The sequence below is a fragment of the Impatiens glandulifera genome, chromosome 8 (assembly GCF_907164915.1).
Source record: "Impatiens glandulifera chromosome 8, dImpGla2.1, whole genome shotgun sequence".
In the NCBI taxonomy this organism is placed as follows: Eukaryota; Viridiplantae; Streptophyta; class Magnoliopsida; order Ericales; family Balsaminaceae; genus Impatiens; species Impatiens glandulifera.
The window spans coordinates 46718366-46736786 of NC_061869.1; the positions used below are offsets into that span (position 1 = coordinate 46718366).

Consider the following 18421-nt stretch of genomic DNA (forward strand, 5'->3'; position numbering starts at 1 on the left):
ATCAAGAATGATAATTGAATACAAGATAGTGTTAGAAGGTAGAATTTAAATTTGTAACTATAGTAATATTAGGTCGAGTACCATATTACCCGAGGCATGGTGTATTTGTTGTCATCCCTAAACTCAATTCTAATATTTTATTTAGATTTTTAAATTCAATTTTAATTAAAATAAATTATATAAAGAAAAAAGAAAAAAATTTAACTAATTTGAAATTAAAGCTAAAAAAACCGAAATTTCCTGTCATTACTCATTACTTTATTTATTTTTTCTCTTTTTATTTTCAGTCTAGTCATTTTCACTTTTAGATATTATTATTATTTTTTTTTTGACTTTCTAAAGTCGACGCAATTAATGAAGTTATTATTTTTTTTAATATTGGAAGTGTTAATTATTTAATTCCAGTGTAAACTCAGATCTAGAATAGTTATGAATTACAAAAACATATATATTTAATTATATAACTCTGTAGAGAGTAATTGACGGCAATAACACGTTCCGACGAAGGTGGGGCATGTTTCAGACTGCCTCCTTTGTCAACTCCGGCAGGTCGCTAGAATGTGAAAATACATAGAGACAAAATACAGAGAGAGAGAGTATTATTATTGAATGACTCCATTGTTTTGACTTATCCTATCATCTTCCTCGTGAGGAATCATGACAAGTGAACACCCTTTTCTCTCTCACACATACAGAAGAAGAGAAGAAGACCCAAAAAAGAACAAATTGATTAGCACCATAAATACTTTACAAGAATTCAACTCCACTCCATCTCTCTCCTCAATCTTCACACCACCAAAAATGGGAAGCACCGAAGATGATCACTTCCAAAAAAAGCATCATCAGCCAAACAAAACCAAATACATGCTCAAGCTCTTACTCATAATCATATCCACAAATCTCCTCACTATCTACATCTTCACCGGCCCTCTCTCCTCCACTACCTCTCCATCCTCCGCCGACTCCACCACCACCATCCTCCTCCGCGAACTCAACCACACCCAAACCGAGCTAACCGCCACCCGCTCTCAAGCCGCCAATCTCAACCGACAACTCCAAACCACCAACAAACTCGTCGAAACCCTAGTCGCTGAACTAATACATATCCAACAAACCCCCGACCCAACTCCAGATTCTGTTTCTGATGAAAACATGTCAGAAGAGGTCCAGCTCGCTACTGGGTCTCACAAGCTCCCCCTAGGGACAAACAGTCGGACGGGTATAGATATTATGTATCCTTCTGTCGGTGGAGCTTGCTGGAAGTTCCCTGAAGAACTAGCTCAGTACATGGACTACAAAGTCGGCGGTGAATGCCCCACAGACGACGTATTCGCTCAAAAATTGCTAATGAAAGGATGCGAACCTCTCCCGAGAAGAAGATGCCGATCGAAGTCTCCGATAGGATATACTGATCCCAAACCCTTACCGGAGAGTCTATGGTCGACACCATCCGACACAAGCATAATATGGGAGCCGTATACTTGTAAGAGCTACAAATGTCTCATAGATAGAAAAAACGCGCCAGGTTTCTACGATTGTAAAGATTGTTTTGACCTAAATTTTAGGGAAAAGAGCAGGTGGATGTTCGATAAAAGTTTGGATTACGGGATAGATAAGGTTATCGCAACGAAACCAAAAGGAACCATTCGGATTGGGCTCGATATTGGGGGCGGGCCAGGCACTTTCGCGGCGAGGATGAAGGAAAGGAATGTTACTATCATAACGTCTTCGATGAATCTCGACGGTCCGTTCAATAGTTTCATTGCTTCAAGGGGATTGATTCCGCTGCATTTGAGTGTATCGGAACGATTACCTTTCTTTGATAATACCCTTGACATTGTGCATTCGATGCATATCATGAGTAACTGGATTCCGGACATGATGCTTGAGTTTACTATGTACGATGTGTTTAGGATTTTGAGACCGGGGGGATTGTTTTGGTTGGATCATTTCTTTTGCTTTGGGTCGCAAATGAATTCGACCTATGTTCCCATGTTGGATAGAGTTGGATTTAAGAGATTAAGGTGGAATGTTGGGAAGAAACTCGACAAAGGGAAGGACGAGTGGTATTTTTCGGCCTTGTTGGAGAAGCCAATGACTTGATTCTCCTATTGAATGAAGACCACCGGTGAAAGTATTTTGGAACCCTTCCATTTCTGATGCAATTTCTTTTACTAGCTTAACTAGTGTTCATCCAATTTTTTTGATATCAAATAAAATTAACTCAATCATATAATTTGTATCCATTAAAAAAACAAAACTATAAGACTTTTAAAATTTATGAATCATAAAATTTTTGAATAATAAAATCTCAATAAAACAAGTACTTATGTCTTATGAATGTTAAAAATAACATTGCAGTCAAACTTGTACAGGTTATCAGACCCACAATTATGTTAGGTTGCTAGTGAAATTATAACTATTTTATTGGTTAATTGACTATTTCGTATATGAGAGTTGTTCTTAAAATTGTAAGGCGATCAACTTTATTTGAAAAACAACTTTCGTATATCCATTTAGGATATTTGTGCATAGGGTGACTTCTCCCTAACGGTTTAAGAATAACATGCTTGACGATGTAATTATGTTCGGAAGTTGTTTCATATTTCGACCAATTAATACAAACATAAAAACTTCATTTCACTTGAGTCATCCACATTCATATCATGAATCGACTTTGTACTCTCATGTTTTGCATTATAAAATTTAAAACATTATATTTTATTTATCTAAAAATATGATTATGTAAAATTAAAATTTATTTATTATTTTTAAATAAAATATAAAAATTCAATAAATCACAAACAAACCTGAAATATGTAATTAAGATTTATACAAATTTTTATATTTTGTTTTTCTTATTTATGTATATTTATATATTTTAACTTTTCTTATTATTTTATTATAGTAAAGGAATAGATATATTTAATTATGATTAATTATTTATTATTTTAAAATATTATTTTTTTTCTTTAAATTTATAATTTTATATTTATATAAAGAAGAATAATAATAACAATAAAATAAGTGTTATAAACAAATAAAAAAATAACAAGAAAAAGTTAAAAAGAGAAAAATTCTTATTGTTTATCTTACTTTATTTCATATATGTCCTAGTTATTAGACTTAGAATATGGAGTGAAAGGTCTTATTAATTATAGAATATGAAAAACCAAAAGTTATAAATACTCCCGTATGTATATTGTCTCAATAAAAATATTACCAGTAAAACCCACTGGAATTAATTATGGTGAAGGGAAAGAGTGCATAATGGAAATGTTGAGTTTTGCAACAGCAAAACTATGGATCTTCTTAAAAATTAAACTTATAACAAATTAGTTTTCAAATTGTCTATGACGAATAACAGATTTACCAAGAACTGAAATAGCACAAAGCAATAAACGACAACACAATATACGAGGTTCGGTCAAAATCGACCTAAGTCCACGGGAGGGATACGTTTCACTAAATCAAACAAATGTTAATAGTAGAAACTTACATGCCCTACTCTCAAATGAAAGAAGTGATTACACTATGAATGATTGGACTATTCCACAATCAAAAGCTCCCCCAATCTTTCTCTCTAGATCAGCCAAAGAATAATAAGAAGAAGAAAACCAAAAAATCCTAGATCTGTAATTCACTCTCTCTCAATCTTGCTCTATTATGAGAAAAATACCCAAAAAAAGTATTTATACTGTAACCCGTTTTCATAACAGAAAACCCTGACCCGTTTACCCGAAATTTAAGAACCCGCCCGCAATGTCAAGGAACACCTCAACAATTCTCCCCTTCCGAGCCATGGGAGAATATTGGTATAAACATTCATCATTGTGACGCTCCTGCCAGAACCATTCCGGCTTTGGCACAACATATCTCATGCTTGCCTCTTGACAAACCCTTTGTCATCATATCTGACCCGTTCTCATATGTATGCACTTTCTCCAAATATAACTCCTTCTTCTCGAGCACTTCATGGATCCAATGGTACCTTCTTTGGATGTGTTTTGAACATGAATGAAAACTTGGATTCTTGCTCACATGTATAGCACTTTGTGAGTCACTAAACACCACAAACCTGTCTTGTGTAATGCATATTTCTTTCAACAATTCTTTCATCCATCTTATTTCCTTACAACATTCAGTAATGACAATATATTCAGCTTTTGTAGTAGACAAAGCAACACATTTTTGTAGACGAGACTGCCATGATACAACTCCTCCTCTAAAAGTAAATAAATACCCTGAAGTTGATCTCATTGTGTCAATATCACCACTCATATCTGAATCAGAAAACCCTTCAACATGTGGCTTTCCAGTACCATAACACAAAGCGTATTTGGAGGTCCCTCGAAGATATCTCATTAGCCACTTAACCGTTTCCCAGTGTGTCTTACCGGGATTTGAAAGGAAACGACTAAGTACTCCAACCGCATGAGCTATATCCGGTCTTGTACAGATCATTGTATACATCAGACTGCCTATTGCTGAAGCATATGGAACACTGCACATTTCTTGTCTTTCCTCTTCATTATTGGGAGACATTGTCTTGTTTAGTTTCAAGTGTGAAGCCAATGGACAAGTAACTGGTTTTGCCTTGTCCATACAGAATCGATTTAGAATCTTTTCAATATATCTCTCTTGAGACAACCATAGCCTTTTCTTCACCCGATCACGAATGACCCGCATTCCAAGAATTTGTCTTGCTTGACCCAAGTCTTTCATCTCAAAAGACTTAGCCAAATCCTTTTCCAACTTGGCAATCTTGAGCTTGTCTCTCCCAATAATCAGCATGTCATCAACATATAGGAGAAGTATAATAAAATCATTAGAAACAAACTTTTGTACAAAGACACAATGATCTGTAGACGTCTTCATGTACCCATGGATGATCATGAACGACTCAAACTTAAAATACCACTGCCTTGGTGCTTGCTTCAAACCGTACAGACTTTTGACAAGTTTGCACACCTTTCTTTCCTCACCTTTCTTATTGTAACCTTCAGGTTGCTCCATATAAACATCTTCATTCAAATCACCATGAAGAAATGCAGTCTTGACATCAAGCTGTTCAACCTCAAGATCCATACAAGCAGCTAAACTTAACACCACACGAATAGAAGTCATCTTCACTACCCGTGAGAAAATATTATCATAATCGATTCCATGCCTCTGGCCAAAACCTTTGACAACCAACCTAGCCTTGTATCTTGTCTTGCTATCATCACCTTCTTGCTTGATCTTGTACACCCATTTATTTTGTAATACTTTTCTGTTCTCTGGTCTTTCAACTAGATCATATGTGCCATTTTTCAGCAATGACTTCATCTCTTCATCCATGACAGCTAGCCATTCTTTCTTATGAGCATCCTACAGAGCCTCCTTATAGCATATAGGCTCTCCACAATCTGTTAGAAGGACATACTCTGTAGAAGGGTACTTAGAACTTAATCTTTTCTCCCTAGTAGACTTCCTAAGTACCTCTGTTTGTTGATTCTGTTGATTTCCATCTTCTTGTTGAACTTTAAAATCAGCCTCAACATTATCAACAAGATCAGTTTCAGTATCAGTATCATTTCCATGGCCTACAGCTTGACCTTGAGGAACATCATCATCACTATATGAGTCTGAAGCTACATGTGGCCTTGTCTCCTCAACATCATGAGACAACTCAAGACCAGAAAGGTCACGTATGTATGCATCAAGCTTTTCACCATCTTCAAAATTCTCAATAGTCTGATCTTCAAGAAATACCACATCTCGGCTTCTCAAAACCTTCTTATCAACTGGGTCATAACACCTGTATCCTCACTTTTCATCACCATACCCCAAAAATATGCATTGTCTAGTTTTTGCATCTAGCTTAGACCTCTCATCTTTTGGAATATGTACAAAAGCTCTACAACCAAAAACACGTAAATAGTCATAATTAACATCTTTACCCGACCAAACGTTTTCTGCACACTTATTATTCAATGGCTTGGAGGGAGAACGGTTGATCACATACACTGTAGTGCTCATGGCTTCAGCCCAGAAATGCTTAGCCAACCTGGCATGGGAGAGCATACTCCTCATCCGTTCTAACATTGTTCTGTTCATCCTCTCTGCACACCATTTTGTTGTAGAGTCTTGGGAACAGTCTGTTCATGTCGAATACCCTGCTCTTTACAATAATCATCAAATGAGCCTATGTACTCTCCCCCATTATCTGACCGCACCCTCATCAGTTTTCTTCCTGTCTCTCTTTTAACCAGATTGTGAAAGACCTCAAACCTTGCTGCAACCTCATCCTTGGACTTTATAGCATATGCCCAAACCTTCCTAGATGCATCGTCTATGAAGGTTACAAAATAGGAAGCACCGCTTATGGATTTAAACTTCATAGGACCACAAACATCTATATGGATCAGTTCAAGGACATTCTTTTTCAGTTCAACTTTTGACTTACTGAAGGAGACTCTGTTCTGCTTACCCTTCAAGCAATGCTCACAACTTTCAAGATGAGCATCCTTGAGATTCAGCAACTCATTCCTCTTGATCAAAACATTCAGCCCCTTTTCACTAATGTGACCTAGTCTCTTGTGCCACAACTCAGAGGATGACTCCATCAAAACAGAATATGCTACATCATAGACAATTCTCAAATTTATCTTGTATAAGGAACATCATTTCTTACCTTGTGCAACAACCAATGAACCCATGCTTAGCTTCCATGCTCCACCACTGAAAACATTATGGTAGCCTCCATCATCGAGCTTACCTGCTGAAATCAAATTCATTCTCAAATTTATCTTGTATAAGGAACAACATTTCTTACCTTGTGCAACAACCAAGGAACCCTTGCTTAGCTTCCATGCTCCACCACTGAAAACATTATGGTAGCCTCCATCATCGAGCTTACCTGCTGAAATCAAATTCATTCTCAAATTAGGAACATGTCTTACATCTCTCAATGTCATGAAGCAGCCCATGTTTGTCTTGATTCTAATATCACCAAGACCAACGATCTTGGACACACCACTGTTACCCATGCGAACCTCACCATAATCACTAGCTTTGTAGGACTGAAAGTAACCTTTGTATGGAGTAATATGGAATGAGGTACCTGTGTCAACAATCTATGTTGTTTCATTTGAAGATGTGCTAAGACAAGAGTCTTGACAGTTAGAAGCATATGTCAGTATACCATCTGAAGCATAAGCACATGTATCTGCACTCTGTTCTTTTTTTTCTCTGGGCTTCACTGTACCCTTTGCTTTATCATTTTTAAATTTTCAGCACTCGTTTTTCCAGTGACCCATTTTGCCACAATAATGACAAGCACCATCCTTCTTTGGAGCTCTAGACTTGCTTCTAGACTTTCCCCTGCTCGAACCACTTCTATTATCCTTTGATCTTCCTCTATCAGCCACCAACATATCAGACTTAAAAGGGTTTATCCCCCTTTCGATTCTCCTCATCAAGTAAGGAACTGGTGACAAATGTCATGTTGACTTTACCATTTGGCGCTGAGTTGTTGAGAGTGATAATAAGTGTCTCCCAACTTGCAGACAAAGATCCAAGAACTAAAAGTGCTTGCACCTCATCATCAAAGTTTATCTTCATACTAATCAACTGATTCAAAATATTTTGAAATTCATTCAAGTGCTCAGCAATTGATTTATTATCAATGTACTTCAGATTCACCAGCCTTCGTACTAGTGCTGCTTTATTCCCTGCTGACCTCCCAGCATAGAGAGCTTCAAGTTTGCTCCACACACCATACGCCGTAGTCTCATTCTCAACATGGTGCACAACATTTACACCAACCCAGGAACGAATAAAGCTGCAGGCCTTTCTATCTATCTTTTTCCAATCAACCTCTTTTGTAGTCTCAGGTCTAACACCCTCATTTTCAATTGTTTCATTCAAATCATCTGAAACTAACAGATCACTAATCATCAGTTTCCATTGCCTGTAGTTTGTACCATTTAGACTCACCATATCAGGTCTAAATTTCCCCATTATTACTGCCTTAACAACTGACAAAAACCCCAGCAAAGAAACCAGTTGATCTCTTCTATGAATTTCGACAAATAACCAGCAGAGCACTCTACTCCAATGTTAAAACAGATAACCAATCAATACTACTCTGATACCACTGTTGGGTTTTGTAATAGCAAAACTATGGATCTTCTTAAAAATCAAACCTGTAACAAATCAGTTTCCAAATCGTCTATGACGAACAACAAATTTACCAAAAACTGAAATAGCACAAAGCAATAAACGACAACACAATATACGTGGCTCGGTCAAAATCGACCTACGTCCACGAGAGGGATAAGTTTCACTAAATTAAACAAATGTCAATAGTAGAATCTTACATGCCCTGTTCTCAAATGAAAGAAGTGATTACACTAGGAATGATTTGACTACTCCACAATCAAAAGCTCCCCCAATCTTTCTCTCTGGATCAGCAAAGAACAACAAGAAGAAAACCAGAAAACCCTAGATCTGTAATTCACTCTCTCTCAACCTTGCTCTGTTATGAGAAAAATACCCAAAAAAATTATTTATACTCTAACCCGTTTTCATAACAGAAAACCCTGACCCGTTTACCCGGAATTTAAGAACCCGCCCGCAATGGCAAGGAACACCTCAACAATAAACTCCCTATTTTGTTACATCATTTTAGACTCTTGAGTCTTTGCATGCTAATTTTATATAGTATTTTCTAAAGGTCGTAGTAGGCAATGCTTTTGTAAATAGATCTACTAGATTATATAGATGAACGAATTTGGTGAACATCAATATCACATTTCTTCCGGAGATTATGAGTGAAAAAGAATTTTGGTGATATGTTTTCGTTCTATCGCCTTTAATATATCCTCCTTTTAATTGTGCAATACAAGAAACATTATCCTGATATAAAATCGTTGGAGAATTCTTATTTACGGATAAACCACATTACTCTCGAATATGATGAATACTTGATCTCAACCATACACATTCTCGACTTCCCTCTTGAATAGAAATGATCTCGAAATAATTTGAAGATGTGGTGATAATTGATTGTTTCATAGATATTCAAGATATAACTGTACCACCATATCTTAATAAGTAACCCGTTCGAGACCTACCATTATGAGGATCAAATAAATATCATACATCTGCGTACCCAATCAATTCAGTTTCACATACATATGGATAATATAATCCCATGTCCATAGTTCCTTGAAGGTACCGAAAATATGCTTAACTTCATTCCAATGTCTCCTTGTCGGTGAAGAACTATATCTCGCTAATAAATTTACTGCGAATGATATATCAGGTCTAGTATGACTTGTCAGATACAATAACGCACCAATAGCACTAAGGTATAGTACTTTTGGACCAATTAGTTCTTCACCACTCATACGAGGTCGAAATGAATCTTTATTTACATAAAGAGATCTCACGATCATTGGACTACTAAAGGGATGCACTTTATCCATAAATAATCTATTTAGTACTTTTGATGTATAAGTAGATTGATGAACAAAAATTTATTTCTCTAAATGCTCAACTTGCAAGCCACTACATAACTTTGTTTTCTCGAGATATTTCATCTCAAATTCTTTCTTAAGATAATTAATTGTTTCAGATAGCTCATCTTAGTTCCAATAATATATAGTTCGTCCACATAAATAACAATTATTACAAATTGCGATCCCGATCTCTTAATAAACACACATGAATATATTCGATCATTTTGAAATTCATTCTTTAATAAATATTCGCTTAGAAATTTATACAACATACATTTAGATTGTTTCAATCCATATAGATATCAACATAATTTAACCAAGTAAAGGTCTCGACAGCCTGAATTACATGCTTCTAGCATTTAAAATCCTTCAGGGAGTTTCATGTATATTGTGTTATCAAGGGAGCCATATAAATATGCCTTAATAACATCCATCAATCTCATATACAATTTCTCGTGTATTGATAAACTTATCAGATATCTCAATATTGTTGCATCCACCACAAGACAATATGTCTCCTTAATTCAATACTAGGTCTCTACGAGAACCCCTATGTAACAAGTCATGTCTTATATTTGACAATTTCATTTTTCTCATTTCATTTTATTATTAATACCCATTTATAACCGATTGGTTTAATACCTTTAGGGTACAGACGATAGGTCCAAAAACTTTATGCTTTGTGAGTGATTTTAATTCAGCTTCAATCGCATATTTCGAGTTTGAACAATCATTTCCCCGTATGCATTCTTCTACATACTTTGGTTTAATATCCTCGTCTTCATTAACAATATCGCATGCTATAACATATGCAGAAATTTTATCGACGTCGATTTCATCTTTTTCCAATCAAAACATAGATTATAGAGATGTCTTGGAATAATTTTTCAATGACTGGAAACATTTCTAGAGTAATCGTTTTCTCAGTTTGAGCATTTACTTCTTTTCTTTTTCGAGGTCTTTTATCTTTGGAATCGATTGGTCTACCACGTTTCACTTAAATTTTAGACTTGTTAACAGTAATGAGCTGTCCTTTAAGGACATCACTTCTAATTGGAGCATTTGCAGCTGGAATATAAGACTTCATAATATTTTTAGGGTCAGTAAAAGGATTTGGTAATTGATTTGCTAAATTTTGCAAGTGAATGATTTTATGAACTTCATGTTCAAATTGCTTTGTACGAGGATTATAATAAGCTAATGATTACTCACGCCATGTTATTTCCTGTTCCAACAAATTATTTACCCCTTTCAATGTTGGAAATATCATTTCATCGAAATAATAATCGACAAACCGTTCCATGAATAAGTCCCCTGTCAGTGGTTCAAGATATCTAATTATTGACGGTGATTCATATCCATCATATATCCCCAATCTTCTTTGAGGTCTCATCTTTGTGTGTTGTGAGGGAGAAATTGGCACATATACCTCACATCCAAAATTTCTTAGATAAAAAATATTTGGTTCCTAACCTTAAACCATTTCTAAAGGGGAGACCTCATTATAATGTGTAGGTCTGATACAAATTAATGATGTCGAGTGTAAAATAGCATGTCCCCAAGCTTTTATCAGAAGTTTATTTATCATAGAGAAGCCCTAACTTCAATCGTTTTGGTGATCAAGAGAAACTTATTTATTCTCATTCAAAGAAACCCTAACTTCGATCAATTTGACCATGAAGATGCATTTATTTATTCTCATTTTAAAGATACCCTAGCTTCGATCATTTTGACCATCAAGAGGCGGTTATTTGTTCTCATTCTAAAAAAATCGATTAGATTGTTTTGATGATATAGTTATTTGTTCCCATTTCAAAGAAACACCAACTTCGATCGTTTGGACGAATCATGAGAGAGTGATTTTTTCTCCTTCATAGAATCCCCTACTTCGATTATTTTTCCGATCAAGAGATGGTTATTTGTTCTCATTCAAAAAACCCATACTTCAATTGCATTGACGATAAAAATGCGGTTATTTGTTCTCATTTAAAAAAATCTTACCTTCGGTCGTTTTGACAATCAAGAGGCGGTTATTTGTTTTCATTTCCAAGAAACACTAGCTTCGATCACCTTGGCGATGAAGAGGCAATACATTATTCATTTGTTGTGAAACCCATCATTTGAGTGTTTACATGGGAAATTCATTTAAAATTTCTAGCGACTTCAATCCTCTAAGGATGGTTAACATGGTATTTTCTCATTGTAAAGGATCAATTTTAACAAAAATTGAAACAAATGAATTTGAAAAAATTACGATAGTAAATGGCCTTTATTGATTATTTAAAACTTGTACATTTCGAAATTCAAGAGAAATCATTTTTTTATATTAAGATGTCGAAATTAATAAATTGTTCATCATATAACGGGTATAATCATATCATAACTAATACACCAGATCTCATTAAAACTCCGTAGTTAAGAGTAAATGAGTGAGAGTAGTACTATGATGGGTGATCCTTGGAAAAACCTCGTATCGCACTCCTTTTTTATTTTATTTTTAAAATAGCGAGAAAATGGACGATAATGAATAAACGAGAATGTCACACTCATTCTTTAATGATTTTATAAAAAAACGTAAATGAAATAGCGTGAAAAAGGACGATTTCAAAGAAATGTTAATGTCGAACTATATTTATATTAGGTATGTTTTATTATAAAAAGATTAAAAAAAATAATGTGAAATTGGATTAACTTGAAGACACCGTGGTCGTAAATGACCTTTGGCTATTCAAAACTCGTAAATTTTTGAATTCTAGAAAAATATAATTTATTTTTTTATATTAAGATGTTCCAGATGAATAAATTGTTCATCATATAACGGGTGCGATCATACCAGCATTAATGCACTAGATCCTATCAGAACTCTATAGTGAAGAATGCTTGGGCGAGAGTAGTGTTAGGATAAGTGACCCCTAGTAAAAACCGTGTTGCACTCATTTAAATAATGAGAAAATGGACGAGTTTGAATAAATGTGAATATCACACTCATTCTTTAAAAGATTTAATAGAAAAATGTAAAAGAAATAGCGTGAAAACCAACTATTTTGAAAAAAACATTAATATCAAACTATTATTTATTCATTTTTTTAAATATTATTAAAAATAAAGTGATAACAGATGAATTTGTAGAAACTATGATTGTAAAAACTCATATATTTCAAAATTCTAGAAAAATTTAAACTATGATGTACCAAATTGATAAATTATTCATCATATAACTAGTTTGAACATACTAGCACTAATGCATTGAATCCTATCAAAATTCCGTAGTTAAACATTCATAGACGAGAGTAGTCCTAGGATTGGTGAACCCTTAGGAAGTTCTCATGTCACACTCATTTTTTGATTTTTTTTATAATAATGAAAAAATTAATGATAATGAATTAATGTGAATGTCACACTCATTTTTAATGATTTTATAGAAAAACGTAAAAACAATAGCAAATGGACAATTTTGAAAAAACGTTAATGTCATACCATTTTTTTTGTTCATTATGTTTTAATGAAAAAAGATAAAAATTAATTTGAATACGAATGATTTAAAAGAATAAAAACTCTTATATTTCGAAATTATAGAATTAATTTTTTATAATAGGATGTTTCAAATGAATAAATTGTTCATCAAATAGCGTGTGCGTTCATAATTACACTAATGCTACGAATATCATCTGAATTCCATAGTTAAGCATGCTTGGACAAGAGTATTACTAAGATGGGTGACTCATGAGAAGTACTTGTATTTCACCTCTTTTTTTATTATTTTAAATAGTGAGAAAATTGGCGATATAGAATTAACGGGAATGTCACACTCTTTGTTTAATAATTTTATTGAAAAACGTAAAACAAATAGCATGGAAATGGACAATTTTGAAAAAACGTTAATGTCGAACTATTTTTTATTCGATATGTTTTAATAAAAAAAGTTTTAAAAAATAACGTGAAATAAATGAATTTGAAGAAATTGTGATTGTAAATGGCCTTTGGCTATTTAAAACTCTTATATTTCGATATTCTAGAAACATTTTTTTTAAATCGAGATGTTCCATATGAATAAATTCTTCATCCAATAGCGAGTGAGTTCATAACAACATTAATGCTCCGGATTCCATCAAAACTCCGTAGTTAAGCGTACATTGATGAGAGTAGTACTATGATGGCTGACCCATGGTAATTCCTCGTATCACATCCCTTTTTTGATTTTTTTTTAAAATAGAAAGCAAATGGACAATATTGACATAACGAGAATGTCACACTCATTGTTTAATGATTTTATAGAAAAAATGTAAAAAAATTAGCGTGAAAATAGACGATTTTGAAAAATCGTTAATATTGAACTATTAGTTTATTCATTTTTTTTTAAAAAAATAACGTAAAAATATATTATTGTGAAGAAATTGTGATCGTGAATGTCTTTACAAGTTAAAAACTCGTATCTCAAAATTCTAGAAAAATATATATTTTATATTATGATGTACCAAATTCATAAATTAATTATCATATATAATGTGCGATCATAACATCACTAATACATTGAATCCCATTAAATATTCATAGTTAAACGTGCTTGGGCGAGAGTAATACTAGGATTGGTCACCCATAGGAAGTCCTCGTGTTGCACTTCTTTTTTGATTTTTGTAATAACGAGAAAATTAATTATGTTTAATTAATGTGAATGTCCCTATCATTTTTTAATAATTTTATTGAACATTAATGTCAATCTAGGATGTTAGACCCCTAGAAAGTCCTCGTGTAGTACTCCATATCTGATATTTTTTAAAATAACAAGAAAATTCACGATATAAAATAAACGTTAATGTCATACTCATTTTTAATGATTTTATAGAAAAAATACAAAAAAAGTAGCGTGAAAATGAATGATTTTGAAAAGGTGTTAATGTCGATCTTTTATTTATTTATTATATTTTAATGAAAAAAGACAAAAAAAAAATAACGTGAAAACAAATGAATTTGAGAAAACCATGTTTGTAATTGGTCTCTTTAGCCGTTTAAAAACGTACATATCAAAATTCTAGAAAAATCTTTTTTTATTTTTATATTAAGATGCATAAATTGTTCATTATATAATGGGTGCGATCATACTAGAACTCATGCACAAGATACCATGATAATTCTATAGTTAAGCGTGCTTGGGCAAGAGTAATACTAAAATAGGCGACCCTAGATAAGTTTTCGTGTCACACTCATTTTTTTTGTTTTTTTATGTATTGAAAAAATGGACGATATTGAATAAACGTGAATGTCACACTCATTCTTTAATATTTTATAGAAAAAATATAAAAGAAATAGTGTGAAAAAGGATGATTTTGAAAACAATGTTAATGAAAAACTATTTTCTTATTCGTTATGTTTAATTGTAAAAAGATAAAAAAAAACATGAAAAATGATGAATTTAAAGAAACCATGATCGCAAATGACCTTGGCTAGTCAAATCTCGTAAATATCAGAATTCTAGAAAAATCTATTCTTTTATATTAAGATGTACCACATGAATAAATTGTTCATCATATAATGTTGCAATCATACCAGCACTGATGCACTAGATCCTATCAGAACTCCTCAATAAAGAATGCTTGGGTTAAAGTAGTACTAGAATGGGTGACCACTGGTAAGTAATCGTATCGCATTCCTTTTTTGATTTTTTCACACTCAATTTTTAATGATTCTAAAGAAAAAACGTAATAGGAATAATGTGAAAACGAAAGATTTTGAAAAAAAATTAATGTTGATTTTTTTATTCGTTAACTTTTAATGAAAAAATAAAAATAATGTGAAAATAAATGAGTTTGAGAAAACCATGATCGTAAATGGTCTTTGATTATTTGAAAAACGTACATATCGAATTTCTAGAAAAATCTATTTTATTTTTGTATTAAAATGCATAAATTGTTCATTATATAACGACTGTGATCATAATAGCAATAATGCATCAGATACCATTTTAATTATGCAGTTAAGCATGCTTAGGCGACAATAGTATTAAGATAGGTTGACCCCCTAGGAAGTCCTCGTGTCACTCTCTTTTTAGAATATTTTTTTTTTAAATTTGAGAAAAAAATTGACAATATTAAAGAAAGGTGAATGACACAATTTTTTAAAATAGTTTTATATAAAAAATGTAAAAGAAATAGCGTGAAAATGGACGAATTTGAGAAAATATTAATGTTGAAATATATTTTGATTCGTTATGTTTTAATGAAAAAAGATTAAAAATAACATGAAAATTGATGAATTTGATGAAAATGTAATCATAAACGACATTCGAGAGTTTAAAACTCGTAAATTTCAAAAATCTAGATGTTTTTAATTATAATGTACCAAATGAATAAATTCTTTATTATATAACGGGTGTGATTATACAAGTACTAATGCACCATGTCCCGTCATAATTCAACAATTAAGTATGCATGGCGAGAGTAGTACTAGGATGGATGAACCCTAGAAAGTTCTCGTATCACACTCCTTTTTTGATTTTTTTAAAAAAACATTATAAATAGTGAGAAATGGGATGATATTGATAAACATGAATATCACACTAATATTTTTATGTTTTTAAAGAGAAAACCTAAAAGAAATATCGTGAAATCAGATGATTTTTAAATAACATTAAATTCAAGCTTTTTTTATTCGTTAAATTGTAATGAAAAGTGATAAAAAATAACGTGCGAAAGGATGAATTTGAAGAAATCGTGATCGTAAATGCCACTAGTTGTTTAAAACACGTACCTTTTAATATTCTAGAAACATCTTTTTTTTATATCATGTTGTACCAAATAAATAAATTTGTCATTATATAACGAGTGCGATCATACCATCATAATGCACTGGATCCAATCATACTCTATAGTTAAGTCTGCTTGGGCGAGAGTAGTAGTAGAATGAGTGACCCTAGAAAGCCCCCATGTCGCACTCCTTATTTGATTTTAAAAAAATATTAAAAATAGCGAGAAAATGGATTATATTGATTAAACATGAATCTTAGACACTTTTTTTTTATTAAAATGGATGAATTTAAAGTAACTGTGATTGTTATAAGCTTTCCATAATTTAGCACTTTTACATTCAAAATTGTAGAAAAATATTATTTTTTATATTATTATGTACTAAATGATTTAATTGGTCATCATATAACGGGTGCGATCATAACATCATTAATACACCGGATCCCATTAGAACCCCGCAATTAAGCCTACGTAGGCGAGAGTAGTACTAGGATGGGTGACCCCTTGGGAAATCATCATCTTGCACTACTTATTTAATTTTATATTTAAAAATATTAAAAACAATGAGAAAATGGATGATATTGAATTAATGTGAATCTCACACATATTTTATTAATGTATTATGAAAATAAACCTAAAAAAAGTATGTTTAAAATAGACGATTTTAAAAAAATGTTTATTTCTAACTATTTTTTATTCGTTATGTTTTATACAAAAAAAAATAATTAAAAATAATTTGAAAATAGATGAATTTGATGAAATCATGTTTGTAAATGCTTTTGACTATTTAAAAACACTTACCTTTTGAAATTATAGAAAAATCTATTTTTTAATATTATGATGTACCAAATAAATAAATTGGACATCATATAACGGGTTCAATCTTACCATCACTAATGCACTGGATCCCATTATACTACGTAGGTCTGCTTGCCTAGTAGTAATAGGATGAGTACCCCTTAGAAAGTCCTCGTATCGCACTTCTCATTTGATTTTATTTTTAAAAAATATTAAAAATAACTAGACAATGAATTATATGGATTAAACATCAATCTTACACACTTTTTTAATGTTTTGTTTATAGGAAAGCGTAAAAAAAATAGTGTAAAATGGATGATTTTGAAAAAAAATTTAAGTCGAATTATATTTTTTATTCGTTATTTTTTAATAAAAAATATCAAAACTAACGTGGAAATGGATGGATTTAAAGAAAATGTGAACGGCAGTTTAAAACTAATACATTTTGAAATTCTAGAAAAATCTATTTTTTTATATTATGATCTACCAAAAAAAATTTGTTTATCATATAATAAGTACCATCATCATAGAAGCATTAATACATCGAATCTAATCAGAACTCTGCAATTAAGTGTGCTTAGACGAGAGTACTATTAGAAATAGTTGTAAAATAGACGATATTCAATAAACGTAAATGTCACACTAATTTTAAACATTTTTATGGAAAAAGCGTAAAAGAAATATCGTTAAATGTACACTTTTGAAAAAATGTTAAGTCAAACTACTTTTTTTATTCGTTATGTTTTAATGAAAAATAGATAAAAATAATGTGAAAATGGATGAATTTGAAGCAACGTGATCGTAAAAGGGCTTCGATAATTTAACACTTACATTTAAAAATTCTTAAAAAGTTTAATTTTTTATATTATGATGTACCAAAAGAATAAATTGTTCATCATATAACGTGTGCGGTTATAACATCACTAATACACCGGATAACATTAGAACCCCGCAATTAAGCCTACTTGGGCAAGAGTAGTACTAGGATGGGTAACTCCTTGGAAAATCCTCGCCTTGCACTACTTATTTGATTTTATTTTTAAAAATATTAAATTAACGTGAATCTCACACATATTTTTTATGGAAATAAACGTAAAACAAATAGCTTGAAGATAGAAAATTTTGAAAAAACTTTTATTCTAATTATTTTTTTATTCATTATGTTTTATAAGAAAATATAACTAAAAATAACATGGAAACAAATGAATTTGAAGAAACCGTGATCGTAAACATCATTCAATAGCTTAAAACTCGTATATTTAAAAATTTTAGAAACTGCAATTTTTTTATATTATGATGTACTAAATGAACAAATTGTTCAACATATAATGAGTACGATCATACCATCAATAATGAATCATATCCAATCAGAACTCT

At 32.1% G+C, this 18421-nt stretch overlaps 1 protein-coding gene and 2 pseudogenes across 1 annotated transcript; all 3 read left to right on the forward strand.

The window, feature by feature from the left end:
- Positions 1–644: 644 nt before the first annotated feature.
- On the forward strand, positions 645–2335 carry LOC124912673 (probable methyltransferase At1g29790). Its single transcript, XM_047453322.1, has one exon. It carries the CDS (start codon positions 658–660, stop codon positions 2101–2103), a length of 1446 nt encoding a protein of 481 aa, XP_047309278.1. The 5' UTR covers positions 645–657; the 3' UTR covers positions 2104–2335.
- Positions 2336–11870: 9535 nt separating this feature from the next.
- On the forward strand, positions 11871–11988 carry LOC124913461 (annotated as a pseudogene).
- A 337-nt stretch (positions 11989–12325) lies between these two features.
- On the forward strand, positions 12326–12442 carry LOC124913542 (annotated as a pseudogene).
- Positions 12443–18421: the final 5979 nt, after the last annotated feature.